This window comes from Barbatula barbatula, assembly GCF_947034865.1.
Source record: "Barbatula barbatula genome assembly, chromosome: 3".
In the NCBI taxonomy this organism is placed as follows: Eukaryota; Metazoa; Chordata; class Actinopteri; order Cypriniformes; family Nemacheilidae; genus Barbatula; species Barbatula barbatula.
In genome coordinates, this window is record NC_136764.1 from 18,907,524 (window position 1) to 18,924,676 (window position 17,153).

The 17,153-nt window shown below is 38.2% G+C and overlaps 3 protein-coding genes across 5 annotated transcripts; 1 reads left to right on the forward strand and 2 right to left on the reverse strand.

Annotated features, from left to right (window-relative positions):
* Positions 1–1,746: 1,746 nt before the first annotated feature.
* Positions 1,747–6,309, forward strand: nr2f6a (nuclear receptor subfamily 2, group F, member 6a). Of its 2 annotated transcripts, none has more exons than XM_079452946.1 (5): positions 1,747–1,871; positions 2,533–3,116; positions 3,221–3,315; positions 4,094–4,657; positions 4,873–6,307. In XM_079452946.1, exons 2-5 carry the CDS (start codon positions 2,848–2,850, stop codon positions 5,145–5,147), a joined length of 1,203 nt encoding a protein of 400 aa, XP_079309072.1. In that variant the 5' UTR covers positions 1,747–1,871; positions 2,533–2,847; the 3' UTR covers positions 5,148–6,307. The 2 variants fall into 2 exon arrangements, with proteins under 2 accessions (XP_079309072.1, XP_079309071.1); XM_079452945.1 differs by having other exon boundaries at positions 1,759–1,871; positions 4,091–4,657; positions 4,873–6,309.
* On the reverse strand, positions 6,226–12,435 carry LOC306892110 (occludin). Its single transcript, XM_079452944.1, has 8 exons — positions 12,021–12,435; positions 10,278–11,027; positions 10,023–10,187; positions 7,552–7,685; positions 7,264–7,467; positions 6,971–7,142; positions 6,781–6,822; positions 6,226–6,670 (listed from the first exon to the last, which is right to left on the reverse strand). Exons 2-8 carry the CDS (start codon positions 11,010–11,012, stop codon positions 6,527–6,529), a joined length of 1,596 nt encoding a protein of 531 aa, XP_079309070.1. The 5' UTR covers positions 11,013–11,027; positions 12,021–12,435; the 3' UTR covers positions 6,226–6,526.
* A 106-nt stretch (positions 12,436–12,541) lies between these two features.
* Positions 12,542–15,770, reverse strand: LOC306892109 (MARVEL domain-containing protein 2-like). Of its 2 annotated transcripts, XM_079452942.1 has the most exons (7): positions 15,621–15,770; positions 15,482–15,526; positions 13,845–14,983; positions 13,465–13,673; positions 12,952–13,123; positions 12,792–12,842; positions 12,542–12,682 (listed from the first exon to the last, which is right to left on the reverse strand). In XM_079452942.1, exons 3-7 carry the CDS (start codon positions 14,910–14,912, stop codon positions 12,566–12,568), a joined length of 1,617 nt encoding a protein of 538 aa, XP_079309068.1. In that variant the 5' UTR covers positions 14,913–14,983; positions 15,482–15,526; positions 15,621–15,770; the 3' UTR covers positions 12,542–12,565. The 2 variants fall into 2 exon arrangements, with proteins under 2 accessions (XP_079309068.1, XP_079309069.1); XM_079452943.1 differs by having other exon boundaries at positions 15,482–15,621.
* Between the last annotated feature and the right edge of the window lie 1,383 nt (positions 15,771–17,153).

Below are 17,153 nucleotides of genomic sequence, written 5' to 3' on the forward strand. Positions count from 1 at the left end.
TGTTAAATAACATGCACAATCCTGAAGCAATAATATCCAGTTAATAGAGAATAGCCTCTTTATTGAACATAAAAAAGTTACTTTTATGTTACTTTCATGTGTCCATTTTTAAGGAATTTGTAGCGTTATGGATCTGAAAATCCTGAAAATGGCACTTATGAAAAATCATGCACTAAAAATTTTATAAATGCTTTACAAATTTGAAGAGAGATCTCGCATTTGAACCACCAAATGTTAATATCTGTGCTGTGTTACCATAGTAAAACCGTTGGTAAAAACGTATTTTTTTCATGGTAAGGTTGACATTTTCACGGAATCGCCCTTCTGTCTAAAAATGTTTTCAAATATATGTTTTTTCAGATACTTAAACTTACATTTTTGGATCAAACCCTTTAAAAATATTTTACTCTAGAGTAACCGGTAGTGTACTTGCCACAGAATCTACTAGAATCCTAAAGAAAATATGCTTGCAGGATACTTGCAGCTAATTATACTTTGGCATAATTTTCTTTTACTGATTGTTTTCTGTAAAGCCTCTATAGTAATAACATTGTTATAAAGACATTAATTTGATAACAACATTATTTCAGAACACCTCACATCTCATAATAAAGATCAAACACATTCCTGAAACCCGGGGTCAAAGGGTCAAACAAACTCGTTTCCCTGTACAGTGCACATCACACGTGCACTCTTTCATACACTCTTCTTTTGTGTAATCTCTCTCTCTCTCTCTCTCTCTCTCTCTCTCTCTCTCTCTCTCTCTCACACTTTCAGTTTAGTTGAAAAAAGCGGTGCACGTGCATCCAAAACAGTGGCCTCAAAATAACCAAACCTTGAATTACAAGGTAATAAAATAAGCACTGCAATGCTTCGGCACATCCATTTTTAACAGGTTTTATATTATGGTTAGATTTTATATTGATATCTTGAGCAGCAAAGCACTGTTTTATTCTATTAAGAATATGTGAGAATGTGACTTCAAACAGGCGCAGTTTGAGAAGGAAGTGGAGGCAGATGGAGATAAAACTGAGAGCGAATAAATTGTTTTTCTCCTGAGTAAATTCATGTTCTGTTGAATAATTTATGTAGCCAAGATCTAAATCTCGAAAGGAGAGACAGGTATGTCATGTATCAACAGCAAGATGTATATGAGGATTTTCTCATTGTGCGAAAAAGGAAGAAATATATTAGTCATTCCTCGTATGAAGGAAAAAAGCTGTGATCCTATGACCCCGTGAAGCTCACCGTCATTGTTTGATATGAAATGTCAAAGTGTCTTTTTTATTTCTTTAAAAATTATTTATTCTCAATGTGTTTCCTGCCCTGTGACCACATTCTACATAAATTGTGATCACTCACGATCTATGTTTAGATAGTTCACTGTTATTTTTCCTGCTATTAAAATAGTTTTTTGATTGCGTGGACAGCAACGCGTTTTCTACAAACTCACACACGTAATGTCCAATGTAGCCTATATTATTAAAGAATAAAGCTAAAAAAGCGATTATGCATGACTGCAGACTAAAGCTTTTTTTCTTGTGTGGGTTTGGCGTCATGTAGGCATTTTTGCAGTTCTTTGAAGCACGCCTGGGGTCACTGATCTCTCCGGAGCAAAACACCACATTCTCTTTTCTGTGTGCCCAACAGAGCAGCCCTCGCTGCACTTTGACTTCTTTGTCCAAATAAGGCAGTGGATACCATGGCAACCGCGGGCTTGAATAGCTGTGTCAAATCCCTACGCGCCCCCTTACCCGCACGCACATACACGCGCCCTCACAGGCACGCGGCGCGCGCGCTCTACTGGACACTGACTCGCGCGATCTCTTGTCCTCTTCGAGCCCGCGCGACTTGTGCACTTTTTCGAGCAGGTATGCAATTTAAATTATATTTCCACGAGCCGCGGAACCACGTACCCTACGCTAGTTTACGTCTCGGCGCGGTAACGTCTAGCAAAGACAGAGTGTTTGCCGAAGTCGGTAGAGAGGTATGTGGCTAAAGCTATGGCTCCACCCCTCCCCCTGCTCGAGTCAGATCGCTGGAGGTTAGGCCGCATGGTTCTTTCTGGCGCTCGTAAAAAACACGAAATGGGGCTTTAACCCGCGAGCACGTATGAACCGCAAACGCGACGTTGCGTTAATGCTTCACTCGTGTCGTTATCGATTCGCTCTTATTTTATACAGCGCCACGTTAACTGTTACAGCGACTCCAAAAGTCTGCCCTCATTTCACAACAAACACAGATGGCACTTCCTTGAACAAATAAGTTAGTATATCGCAAGCAGACGGGTTTTTACAGTAATGCCATTTAAAGTTCGCTTTAAGTCATTTTTGTTTGTGTCATCATCATTTGCTCGTTATTTCTTTGACCACGCACTGTAAAGGTCTGGCGTTTCTGTCAATTCTCTGATAACCGAAGAAGTCAACAAAAGTTAGCCTCCGTGAAAAAAAGCGTGCATTTATGATACAGAATGATGATGTGCTTGTTAGTAACAGATTTCAAGAGTGATGAGTGACTTTTCTTCTTTCGCAGGTTCTTGATTCGATCGGAAACCCTTTCGAGTTATAATGTCTGAATGAGACATTTTCAAAGGTACGGTTAAAGTTGCACCAAAATGTGAATATGATCAGTCGAGAAGGCGGAACAGAATGCACAGGCCACTGCCGCAAAACTAAAGTTGACTGACTCGGACTTGCGTCTGAGCATCCATGTGTCAAAAGAGACCACAGACATTTATCCGATCTAGAGGCCTTCATACATTTTTCATAACTTCATAACTTAACGAAATTGCCGTCACCGCAGCAGCATTTGGGGACTTTTTTTCTTAGTTGTGCTGATAACTAAGCGATGGCCATGGTGAGAGGGGGCTGGGGAGATCCCAATGGGGATACTAATGGACTTGGTGACAAGGGTTACCTGAGGGGAGATGAGGATGACGGGTCACAGCAAGGTGGTGGCAGCGACATGGAGGCAGGGGACGATGAAAAAGGCTGTGTGGTGGACTGCGTGGTGTGCGGTGACAAGTCCAGTGGAAAGCACTATGGCGTTTTTACATGTGAGGGCTGCAAGAGCTTCTTCAAGAGGAGCGTCCGACGGAACCTCAATTACACCTGCAGGTAATGAGAAAGATTTGCTACTGTGTTTGGGTGCATGTTAGAGGAGTGTGTTTTGTTTTCTTTGAGAAGCTGGATATTGCAACCAATTTTGGTGTCTTTCTCAGATCAAACCGAGACTGCCAGATTGACCAACATCATCGGAACCAGTGTCAATACTGCCGTTTAAAGAAGTGTTTCAGAGTGGGGATGAGAAAAGAGGGTAAATATCCATTCGCTTCATAAACAGCTGAAAGGACCCTTTTCAGTTTAGAAAAACGTTAGGAACCTATCTAGAATATGTAATGGTCATATTTCACTCCGTGATCAAATGATAGGAAAACACAACTGCGCTTATGTATGTGCAATATTTGTAATAATATATGGGTCAATGACGTATAACGTCCACTTATGTGGTGCAACCAATTGTATTAAATTAAAAATAATATTTCAAAAGGTTGTGGCTGAAATATGAATCTCTGATACAGTATGTTGTTTAAGTGAATGGTATTTTTAAATTCTATTAAATTGTCAGGGAAAATAAGACATAATTATACAACAAAAATATGAGACGATTACCAAAACTCTAAGAAATGCAAATACTTTGTTTCTAAACACTTAAAATACTAAAGATTTTTCAAAAAATTAAGCATGTCAAAGAAATGGATTTTAAGATAAATTGCCGTTGCACCACATGACATTCAAGGCTATGTCCAATTCACACAAAAAACACTTAATTGAAAATTTCTGCATTAAAATGTCTACATATCAGAATTTTTTTATCATTATTCTGAAAGTCTTAATTGGATGTTATCAAGAACATTTCCTGCAAAAGTAGTTTTCGTTCCTCCCTGTCATCTGTAATTCCTGTAATCAGGAATAAGTTGTTTCTAATCCTTAGGGTGAGTCAGACAGATGTCCCATGCTGTGGGTTACATATGACACTGGGCTCATCTATCCATCATAACATTGCCTCTCTCTTCCCTCTCTCCCTTTAGCAGTTCAGCGCGGACGCATCCCTCCGTCGCATTCCAACCTCAGCCCATCCACAACTCCAGTGGGCGGTAACGCCGGAAGCGGCGTGAACGAGTTCTACAACGGGCAGCCGGTCTCGGAGCTCATCTCACAGCTTCTGCGGGCAGAGCCCTACCCCAACAGCCGCTACACCCATCAATACAGCCAACAGATGCAGGGAGGCAGCAGCGGATCCTCCATGGGCATCGACAGCATCTGCGAGCTGGCGGCCAGACTTCTCTTCAGCATCATTGAATGGGCCAGAAACATTCCTTACTTTCCTGAACTGCCCGTGTCTGAGCAGGTGGCCCTGCTGCGGCTCAGCTGGAGCGAACTGTTTATTCTAAACGCAGCCCAATCTGCCCTGCCGCTGCACATGGCTCCGCTGCTGGCCGCAGCAGGCTTTCACTCCTCTCCTATGTCAGCCGAGAGGGTGGTGTCCTTCATGGACCAGGTGCGTGTTTTCCAGGACCAAGTGGAGAAGCTGACCCGTCTGCAGGTGGATTCAGCAGAGTACAGCTGTCTCAAGGCCATAGCTCTCTTCTCACCAGGTGGGTCCACTGAAGTACTTTTTTTATGTGTGATTTTAATACTAGCATCCTCTACTGGATAAGATGTGAGTGATACATTTTTAAATCACTCACATATTTTAGATTTAGTTTTGTAGTTAAACCCCTGATCTTGTTGCTAGTGCCATTTTATGCTGGTAGAACTGTAGGTCCTTGTAAATAATATTGGGCACTTTTGTCTCTGTATTTGTTTTTAGATGCTTGTGGACTTACAGACCCAGCTCATGTCGAAAGCCTACAGGAAAAAGCTCAAGTGGCCCTGACGGAGTACGAGCGCATGCAGTATCCGGGGCAGCCCCAGCGCTTTGGGCGGCTGCTATTGCGACTGCCCGCTCTGAGGGCTGTACCCGCCAACCTCATCTCTCAGCTCTTCTTCATGAGGCTTGTAGGGAAAACACCCATCGAGACGCTTATCCGTGACATGCAGCTCTCTGGGAGCTCCATTAGTTGGCCCTATGTTCCAGGACAATAATCATCAGACACGATAACAGAGCAGTACTTTTGACAAACTACTGGGGATCTTTCTTTCTCTGACTTTGAGTTTTTTTTAGTCACGCATTCACATCCAATATTGGCTGTGTTATTCAACAGGGTCATACTTAGGAATCATTCGTTTATGATGCCCAAAACCATTCTTGAAAATTTGTTTATGTCAAACGTTTTGGCAGTTGAGGGTGAGATACCAGGGACAGTTTTGTAATGAGTTCAGTCTGTGAAGTTTGAACATGAGTTATCAAAGTCACTCGCGCGGAGGTTTGTGTCTAGGATTACCAGAGAGTGTAAACGCATTCCATCCAATCTGAAACAGAATTGAACTTTAGGCATTTACCCGATCAATCATATTGTGTTCTTTAAACAAAGATTGAAGTTTGGAGGGAAATGCTTTTTTATTAACCATTTGGCAAATTCATGACTTTATTTGTTCTACTTTGTTGACTCAAGACAGAAGTCTGCTGCAGACGTACCTCTTCAGCATTGATTCAGATTTTTCATCCACCGCACATTCTGCATTTAAGATGTTATAAATGAATGGCAAAATGAAGTAATTGTATTTTTCAGATGTGAAACCAGTGAACTTTTTCTACATGGATGTGGTGTTCATCCACATACTGACGATTGTGTGTCTTACAGCTGATTATGCATGGTTTGTATTCTTCTGTTTGTTTTGTTCCTTATTTTTTAGACCTACACCAGTTAAGAAAAACTGGTAATGACGTCAAACTTATCTATGTTGACCAAGAAAAAATACCTCTGTTATAATGGATGATCTGGCATTCGTGGCTGTATTAATTTTAAAGTGCAACACACCTGAGCTGCTCATTTCACACTAAAGAGGAATGATTGGATATACCTGTCTGTTATGTTTGTTATGAATGCTGTTTTGTCATGTGTGGAGCACTGCTCTAGGGAGCACAGTTGACAGCATGTGGCATTGGCTCTTGTTGTGAGATGTAATTTTTCTAGCCTTAGCATACATGACTAATATTACCTCATATTTAGGCCTTGAAACATAGACGGTCTAATATACACAAATCAAAACATGCAATGTGTACAGTTTTCATTTTAATATCTTTGTCTTTTTAAATATTTGTGTATGACAGCTTGATTAAACAAAACTATCATACATTGACTTATACTTGAGCAATTATTTGTTCACACACTTTTAAATGTAAGGAAAAATTAGTTTGCATTCAGTTGGTTTGGAGAAACTTTATTACAACAGCAAAGGCCATTTTTTACGCATGCTTGTACTACACAGGAGAATATTAACAATTTACAGTAACTATTTACAAAACTCACTTTAAACCATTTAAGAAAGCATTTAGCTGAGGAAAAAGTGCTATATACGTTTTACACAAAGAAATCCTGCTCATCGGCAGCGTAAGCCTTCTCTCTCCTAGGCCCTTTGTCATAGTTTTTGACCAGTTGTTTGATATGAAACAGTTCTTGTCTTAGTTTCTTACACTGGTGCTTCTTAGTTTGGTATTCTGGAGACTAAAGAAGGAAAAAGAATATTAGTGACCCATGGACAAAAAAAATATACATTACTAAATAAATGTTTGCATTATTCAGAGGGCCAACAATCTGTAAAAGATTTTACGTACCCTCTTTAGATCCTTAAGTCGATTATATTCGTCAGCCACAGCCTGTGACGGAAAGAGTATTCCATAAAACTAGAATATAATCTACATGGATAACTATGTGCTATTGGACTATAACACTATTCCAATTTGCATTCATGCCAATGTTAAGTTTTGCTATAAAATACACTAATACAGATTTCTTACTGCCTACCTGGAATTTAGTGGACTCTTCATGAAGAGTGTCTAACTCTCGGCTCAGCCTATTGATTTGGTCACTGATGTCATCCATCTCCGCACACAGATTCTTGTACACAGCGAGTGCTGCATCAAACTGTTTTTTGTACTGTCTGCGCTGTTCATCTGTCGTTATTTCTGAATAAGAGCTATAGCAAAAGAATCGCTAATAATACCTTGAATTTTCTTCATAAATGTAGCTGATTTTGAGCAGCACAACTTTGAGCCACTGAAGAAAGTATTGAAAAATAATGAATAATGAAAACTCACTCCTCCAACTGATGTGTTTCAAATTCATTCGCTGATTCTCCTCCAGTTGTGTAACCTGTCTCACAGAGAACATCTTGAACTTCGTAAGTGTCCGGCTTCTGTGCCGAGGTACTCTGGACTTCAAATTCCTCCACAGGACTGGAGCTCATCCATTGATTCTGGTACAGCGGTTCTGGGGAGCATCCTTTTGAATTTTCAGAACACCTTGAAAAGAAAACAAATCTATAATACGAAGTCAACGTTTGTTTTAGCAATAAAGTTCTTGTTCAGAAATGAGACTGTACTCACACATCACTTTTGTATGCTCCCTCGCTGTGCACGCTTACTGTTCCTTCAGTGTAGGAAGTAAAGCTGTTCTCTGCTTTCATATTAGGGGTAGCCTTCTCTGATAAAACCACAGTGGGGGTGTATTGGGTGCTTCTCTGGAACATATTGTGAAAAAGTGTTGAAACCAAAAGACCACAGAACAACATGTTAATTGATTTGCGTAAAATTCACAGAATGCTGCTGAATGACACAACAAACTGCCGTTATTGAGAGAAGTACAGCTACTTACTAATGGGAACAAAAACATCTTGCACTTAACTTTTTTTGGATAATAAAGTTATTCAGTCATTCTAGAGTGTAAAAAGCTCTAAAATGTTCAGGCAAAATTAAACATTCATGTCTTAATTTAGTCCAAAAAAACTAAAATGTTACTCTATGTGCACTGTAGTGTATATGCCATGTAAACAAACAAGTTGTTAAAAACATCCATGTCCATGTCTTATTTTGGCTAGGGTAGTGGGCCAGAACTACCACTGATGGCCCCTCAAAAACAATTACATGCACAATGATCATCCTGAATGTGAATACCAGACCGGGGAACAATTAGAGATACCATTACAGATATCTCTGAACAATACTGTATCTTAAGACCCTAAGAGACCACTTTAGACACTTTGCGTGACGCAATGCACCGAGATATAATAAATCTTTCACAACACAATTATCCCATCCACACAAACATGGCCAATTTCCTCAAACAAAGCGAAATTATTTCTGCTTTAGGAAACACACTTGATGACAGCTGCACACGGTGCTGCCTGTTAAAAAAAACCTGAGCGTATTGTCATAACAACAACATGCTGCTGATTAATAACATTTCCAGGAAAGTCGCATCATATTCCAAGAATTCTGAAGTAGCTCACTATAAAATAAACTCAATGAGCACCATATAACTAGCTTTCCTGAAGTTTCTTTTACACCACATCATTACAAAACAAACTGTTGTTTAGAATGTATATTAAATTGATTGTGTTTTATATCTGTATGAAAATATTTTGTGCATTTATTCTGATAATTGCACCAGATGATATTTCTTACAAGTAATGAGCAGAAGCCTACCAGAAACCTAACGCTAAAGCAAGCATGCATCCATGCAGCCATTTTTTCCACAGCTGCCATCTGTTTCTTTAAATAAACAACAGCGAATGGGATGTATCAAATATTCAGTAATTGAAACGGTTGTCTTTGCCTGTTCAACGGGTCCAGGTTGCTGACCGGTCATTATTCAGTTTCAATATAAAGTACATAAGTGAATAATTAACACTCAGAAACACAATACAGATCATAGCACTGGTTTTACTGAACTAGCAGCATGTTTAAGATAAAAAGAATTTGCCCAACAATTCCAATTCACTGTATCAGTATTGTTATGGTAAAGCTCTTTTAAAATATGTCCATGTTCTGTTTGTCAAACAACTGATTTCAGACACGTAATTCCCTAGTTAATGAATACCCGGAGTGAACCTGGGTGTGTCTTTTGAAAAAATATTGCCACATATTTAAAAGTAGTACTCCATATGCAGTGCAAATTGTGTGACAGTATACATTTAGAAGAAAAACTAACAACGAAGATAAATCTATCTTATGCTTTTTATATTATAAATATAAATAATAATAGTATAAATGAATATATTATTAACAGTTTGTTATCTGAATTTTTGTTTGTACACATGTATGGTATATATGTGTTAACTAACATTTTGCAGGTTTTATAAATTCACTTACTTTTTACGTTAATTTCCTTATCAAGTAAATGTTTCTTTATTTAAGATTTTCTTTTATATTTGTACTAGAAAACAAAAATTGTATGAATTGTCTTTATATGATACTCTATACAGTTAATAGTTGCTAATGCAATATAAAACTTAAAATGCAAGATCCATTATAAAATGCTGTAAACATCATATCGTTGCTGATTTTTTAACATTGTATGTCCAAATTTGCTGTTCTTCTGGAAATAATAAAAAACAATGTACTTTTTAAAATATTATACTGTGTTGTATAAAATTACAATCCTTTTTCATACTTTTTATTGGCTATATATTTGCTAAACCCAGTGACAAATAAAAAAGGATGACTAATAATAATAATTTATGCCAATAAATCATGAAATATGGAAATACCAGGTTTTAGAAGGACAGCAGCAATATGCTTTAGATTCATCTTCTGGTGAATGTTTAGGTTGCATGCAAGTTTAAGGTAAATTGATCCCAAGCTGTGGTTCGCTATACTAAAACAAGACACTATATAATCTATAATCCTAAAACAGGACCCAAATCCTCTGAACCAAATTTGATCCAAATGTTATCCAAATAATCCGTGAAACTGTTTTACATCATTAAATACTGTAATCACAAAGAAGCCTAAAAATATTTCAGAATCAGGAATTCTCTAATCCAAATGAATCAATGAGCTGGCATTTATGAACTCACCCAGTCTTGTGTGTTCTGGCTCCTTACTGTTCTGAGGATAGGTGGCTCCTCCCAGTAGATATTAGTCTTACCATGACGCCACATTTTGCTTCGAGTCTTGTATGCAAACCAGGCCGCCACTACCAGAGCAACCATGACGAAAAGCCCACAAACCAGTGCCACAGCCTGCGGGTAAGATAAAATCTCTTTAATATTACAATGACACCACATGTGTGGAACATGTTAGAAGTGAGATTTATTTCTTTACATACTGACCTCCTCAGGATCCATAAAGCAGTAGTGATAGAGATATCGATTAAATGAAGGGTATGCTCCGGGAAAGCCTGAGCCTACTCCGGCACTGATGCTGGGTGTCCCTAATGACGTCTGACACATCATCAGGATCGGATTGTATAAAACGCTTTGTGAACTTTGTGCTGTTGGATTAACCCCTATCACAAAAATGATGTCTATTACACACTGAAGAACAGCTAAAACCACATCCACCACCAAAACTGTCAGATAAAACGTTTTGCCACGAACGCATCGTATCTTAGAAAAACTGACCACTAGGATGGTCAATGATATGACAAAGTTAATGGCTGCCATTGAGATCATGGCCGATTTAGCCGAATATGGTGTCATATAAGAACTTTGATAGCCATAAGTTCCTCCGTAGTAACCAGATCCAACGCCCGTGCCAAAGCCCCCGGATCCAGCAAGGTAAGCCCCCAGGCTGCCCTCGAAGCCATGCATGTCCCAAACTAGAGTGGATGCTACACAGGCGAAAATAACAAAACAGAGCAGCGCGGTCAATCCCTCCATAGTTTTCACAATGCCGGGGGGTGAGAACCATCTGTAGAAGTGCTGAGGTTTTCCTTCCACCTGAGGAGCGTCAGGCACTGGAGAGTATAAGCCATAGTCGCTCCTTTGTGAGTAGAAACTTCTGGATGTGTAGATGTTTGATGGATCGATGTAGTGCGGGCTGTATTGAGGTGGGCTGTCATACATGATTCAACCGCGAATCTGAAAGAGATTAGATCAAGGCAAAGATCAATGACTATTCCCATTAATCAATCCAACTGCCTCATTTAGTAATGTTTGAAATGATGGCATTTGTTTGAGCAGACACTTTTAGCACTTTCTCAAGAGTGATTATGACCCCATTGAGACAGATTATTGCTTGAAACTGCACTGAGGTCACAGCAAGCCATTCACTGCATTCCTACTCTCATATTTTCTCAATTATTTATAATAGGCGATTAAACGCCTGTATTTAGCCTTCTGTTCCTGTTCAATCTCAGATTCGTCATTCATGTATAAGACTGAACACACCGAAGCACTCCGAATAGCACAGACAGCATTCTCACTCTGGAGGTAAGTGCTCTCCAGCTCTAAACATCATTCTGGTGCAATTCAGATGAGATGGTCTTAATAATTCAGAGAAACATGAGCTGATACAGCGAATGAAGATTTCCACTATACACACTCTTCCTCACGTTACTGTTGCTTACTCCATATGGTACATAAAGACATTGCATGTGTATAAAAGACAGGAATGTTTTTATTACTCTTATCCTTTCAGTTAATTATGATGTGGGTCAGAGAGGTTGAGCTGCACACCTGTGGTAACTTGAATAGAGTGAATAAATAATGCAAGAGCTGAAAATCAACCTTGACAGCTTAGAACAGACTCACAGGTGCACGTTTAAAGGACAGGAATTCAAGAATAAAAACAGGATTATTCTTTTGAACCAAAGGCAGAGTAGAGCACGGTTTTGTCGCTGTTGAAATTATAACACATTTTTCAACAAAGCTGTTTTTCAACTTTTAAACAATAATGTTTGAGATTTGTTTGATTCTAAAAGATCTGACAACTGCAATTTAATTGTCATGGTTTGAAAGGGAAAATACAGTTTACGAAGTAGTTTTAGTGCTTACAAATTGCACTGATGTCATTTTGAAAGGTCTGTCAACTTTAGTCAATATTTGATACAATCAAAACATCATGTAACTTACCATAAAGACAAGTCCCGGTTATTATCCTTGTTTTACGTGGTACAGCTTTTTGAAGCTTGATAGTTTCCCGTTAAGTAAGGTTCAACGTCTGAGCTGTCCGTTCGATGTGAATACCCGAGACTGTGCTTGTGCACACAGTGACTTGCGTGGAAGAGCTGGGCCTGAAACCGAAAACCCTATCGACACAGTTCTTCTTAATGGCTCCTGGGTCGCAAGTTCAAGAAGTTGGATTAATGATTGTTATCGTCAGTCTAAAGCTACAACATCTGGGGTGTTTCCCAGTAGATGTTGAACTAGTATTTGTACACATTCCCTGTTTATAATGTTGAGTTTTGTGATGTTCCATTTGTAGGAAGGGTTTTCTTTTTGAATTTCCTTAAAAAAATCAATTAATAAAATAAAAGAGAATGAGAGACACTATACTGAAATTCTGTACATAAAAGTATTGCTATATATAAATGTATGGATTGGTTTGAAAAACTAAATTAATATTGTGTAATTTGTAAAACTATAATTATTGCTAAATATAATTGTTGAATTTTCTGTTAATTTCTGTCCTTTGCAGAGAAATTCTGGTCAAAATTATGAATCCTCATCTTGATGTGGCTTAGTTTTGCTTTTAGATATTCACACCGTTCCTTCTTCTCCAGAAAGTATGAATCCTTGGATATAAGAAGATACAAAATAAACAACATAAAATATTTAGTTTTTCATGTATGACATTTTTCTTGTACGACACACTATCCAACCATTTAGAACAAAATAACTTACATTCTTTTTTTCTTCATAAGTTCTCAATAAGCTTTTGATCCTCTTACGCTCCTAATCAAACATAAACACGTTTAAAAAATAGTTAAACACCTGTTTACAATCTTTTGTTAAATTATCTTTTAAAATGAATACAGAGGAAATCCACAATATTATTTCTCACCGCAGTGTTGCTCGGGTTATTGAAGAGTTGACTCATTGTGTTGTCCAATTCTTGAAACTTCATTAAAGTGGCTGTGATCTCTCTGTGTAGTTCTTTGTACTCTTGGTACTGGTCATTGAAGACCGCTTTGTATTGCTCTCTGTCTTCCACTGAATGGATTTCAGGATACTTTCTATCAAATAAACAATAAAAATAATCCATTGTCCAATTTCACGTCAACAGTAACACTTATGGAGGATATATTGTACTGACATGTTTTTAGAATCTCATTTTAGAATCTAAGGAACGAAATGGCAGCATTACACCTACACATGACTAGAAAACATTCTCTAGACAATATCCCTTTAAAGTGCATTCTAATATCACAGTTCTCTAAAAACTAAAAAGACAACTTAAAATATACAGATGAAAAAACAATACTAGAGCCTTCAGCAATGTAAGCTATGTACAGTTTGTTTCTCCCAAATATACTAGATATATTTATTGGACCGGAAATACGCATAGAAAACTAACATGATATAGTCAGCGATGACTTTGGGTTTAGGGATGTGTCCTATTGGAATAGCTCCAGTTAAAATCTCCCGCGCTTGTGCTCTCTCCGAGGCATCAGGCAGCTTGCTCTCTTTTAAAAAGCTTGGATTCATTTCATCTTTAAATGAAATTTTCTTGGATCTTGAGGAACTGACCATATTGGATGTAGATTCCAGAGACTGGTGCTGTAACTGAGATTTACAATTTATTCATAATGGTAAAATAAAATATTTAATTTGTTTGATCTGCATAAAATGTGAAGCAAAACCCTGTGATCCACATTATCATTTTTTATAACACTAAGAAACAATACAATATAGAAATGTATATTCATAAACAAGCTCAAATTTATGAAAATTTACCTGACGGTTTCCCTGGTTGTTTGTTTGGCTTGTCAAAGCCTCCCTCTCTCGACGGTTAGCTTCATGCCTCCACATTCTGAGACACACCAGGAAACTTATCAAGTACATGAGCATGTTGATGAATATAAATGCTGTTCCCGCCATCTGACCCCCCTCTACACGACAGAGGTTAGACAGGATGGGGTTGACACCGATGGTCATGAAGCAAAGTCCACCGCGATTCAGATCATTCACATAAACAATACCAGCCGACATGTACAGGAGAAAAATAACTATATTCATTGCGGCCTCCGTAAGAGGCCACCATCTTGAATCCAGCAAGATAGTTCGGTAATACATTGTAAGCCCCAAAACCAAAAGAATCATGGTCAACATCCATGCCAGTCCAACGACTACCAACACGAAGGGTGTCATGGGTCCATTGTATCGGTAACCTTGCATATCACCCAATGGCCTGAGAAGGTTTGACCATTCACTGTCTCTCTGAATATTAGCACAAACACAGGCAAATACCATCCCTCCGAATAGAATTTCTAGGCCAGCGAGCAGTCTTAAAAGACCAGGCCAAGATTTTAAATAGGAGTATTTTAACTTGTATACCTCTAGCTTCTCAGCATAGTATTCGGCAGGATGGATACTGGTCAGTTCTGATTCAACAAGAGTATCATATATACATCCTGCTGAATCAGAGGCAACATTCTGGGGACCATCCCAATGTTTTCTGTCTGGCAGTGGAGTAACAGGTGGACTACACTGTGTCCCGTTGGGCAGAATTTGAATGGCCCCTATGTAGGACGATTGTGATTCAGTATCAGCCTTTCCCCATTTCTTAAGCAGACCAGCCCAAGGTTTCAGGAAGATGTTTTTCTTTGACTTCTCTGTTTCGTCCTTGTCCTTCTGCCTGGCTGAAAAACGACTCGATATATAAGGCGAGACGCTCAGGTCCTCGGAGCTGTCGTCAGCTTGGCTTTTACAAGGAGTCTCCTTGCCATGTGCCTTGTTGAAATCTTCACTGTGTGAGGATGAGACATCATCGGAACATGTCTCCGATCTGCTCAGGCCCTTCATTTTGCTTTGGTGGATGAAAATATCATGGACTTGCTAACGTTGACTTTTCTCATTAGAGGACATCCAACAAACTAAAAAATAGACAAAGATATTTACACATTTTGCAGAACCTTTTATGCAAAACAGGCCATTCAAGGAAAATAGTAGTATAGTATGGCTAATTGTTATTTTTTTCCTTTTAAAGTACACATGCTTTTGGACCGTTTCAGCAGTAACATCAAAAACAAACGTTATGTAGGCTTATGTACCCAAACTTAACTTCCGGGAGAGAATGAATAACTGTTGTTTTTGATTAATTTAATACAATTGATATACATTAACAAATGATTATGATTGAATATTTATTTAAAGTAAATATAAGATACATTGTTATATTATAACCAAACAGGTCGGACTTTAACTTTGGCTAGCACGTGCGTCCGATGAAACCGTCTATAGTAGCTACCGTGTCCGATTATCAACTGAAAAGAAGTTGAACTGTTCATCTTAACATTCATCCGGTAAAACATATTAGAAATATCATCCCTGAATACATGTCTTCCATCACTACAATGAATAAAAAGCCTCACCTTGTTAGCAGCAGACTGTCACTGAGAACGTCTGGGACAAAATGGCTTTATAAAGTAAAGAAAGCAGAGATTAAACATTAAACCTGAAGTGTCTGCTGCCCCGGTTACACGCACAGACCTGCAGCCAATGAATGTTTACCTTCACAGGCTGCTCTTGATAACACGACTTTCCTCATTTCTGAAAGGTTATTTTGTGTTTACTTTATTTGAATCTTTGGCATATCTTTTTAATAATCCATTTACAACACCTCTTTGTTTCCTTGTCGTGTGCATTGAACTTTGTTCTGTTATTTGGAGACTGGCCAGTAGAGGGCGTTAAGAGAGCAATGATGTTTTTCACTTAATCTAACGTCACGTGTCATGCTCAACTAAATGCTCACCAGTGTTTTCTCAATGCGAGTGAAACATTTCTCCTGAAACGGATAGAAATGCATAACCTGTTCAGTGTTTATGAAAGTCGGCGATAGTTATATGACCAAAAAGCACTGGAAACATTCGTGTAGATGGTGCATGTAAACACAGAAACAGCCCAATTATTTTAGCAATTGTTGAATACGAAATGGTGGAAACGATTTAAGAGCAACAGTAGGCCTACGTCTTGTCTGCCTAAATTCAAAGAAAATATATTTTTCCTAGGCTATTAACTAATATATTCATATGTGTTTGAAAATAGAATAATACATTGATATTGTTTTGAAATAATACGATAGGAATAGGCCTGAATTATACATAATTTCCGTTTTCATATATTAAAAATATCAATACTCATTTATTATTTTATATAGCCTATTGCATTAGCCTGTGTTTTCTAGTAGGCCTGCCATATATTTTTGTTTCGTAAAGGTGGTAGAGAAAGAGCTATTAAAATAAAAACGTAACACATCATGAATAATTGACAAATAAATGAAAATGTACTCACCCTCAAGTTGATCATCTGTTAAATGTCTTTGTTGTGATGAACACGATAGATATTTTGATGAATGTAGGAAAGCAAACAGTTCTGGGGCACTTTTGACTGCAATTTTGCTTAATATGGTCAATGGTCGCCAAAAACGGGATGGTTACAAGCATTCTTCCAAATATATTTCTCAGTGTTCATCACATTCATACAGATTTGGAACACAGAATTTTAGTTTTGGTGTGAACTGTCCCTTTAAGCATTGGATCTGAAACAACATGCGAAAGAAATGATTTGAGACTAAATTTGACTAGACCAAGAAACTAAAGGGATGCTTATCATGATCATTCAGAGAAGCATCTCATCACACTAACTTCCCTTTGTTTAGATTCTTTGTGACAAGTGTGTTTATCTCAGTTTAATCGATTGTCTTTCCCTTAGTGCAGAACTTAACACAACACAACCATTTGAATGACAATGAAATGTATTTGGAATCACATTGAAAATGGCTTGTGTCGTTTTTTGTACCAAGATAGCTGCTCGTCGTTTTTCTTATAATTTTGCTTAAAAAAGTTGTTTAGGTCCGCTTCAATGTTAGTGAGTATATGTATTACCGTCCAAGCTGTCATTGCCAAAGTAACATGACCCATTTTCATCAAACCTTTTGGAATTTCTGAAGATATTCCTTATGAGTGAGTACTGCAAAACAACACAACAAACGCATACAGACAGAACACATCAACTGTTTTCCACACGGAATAGGTGTACTCAGTT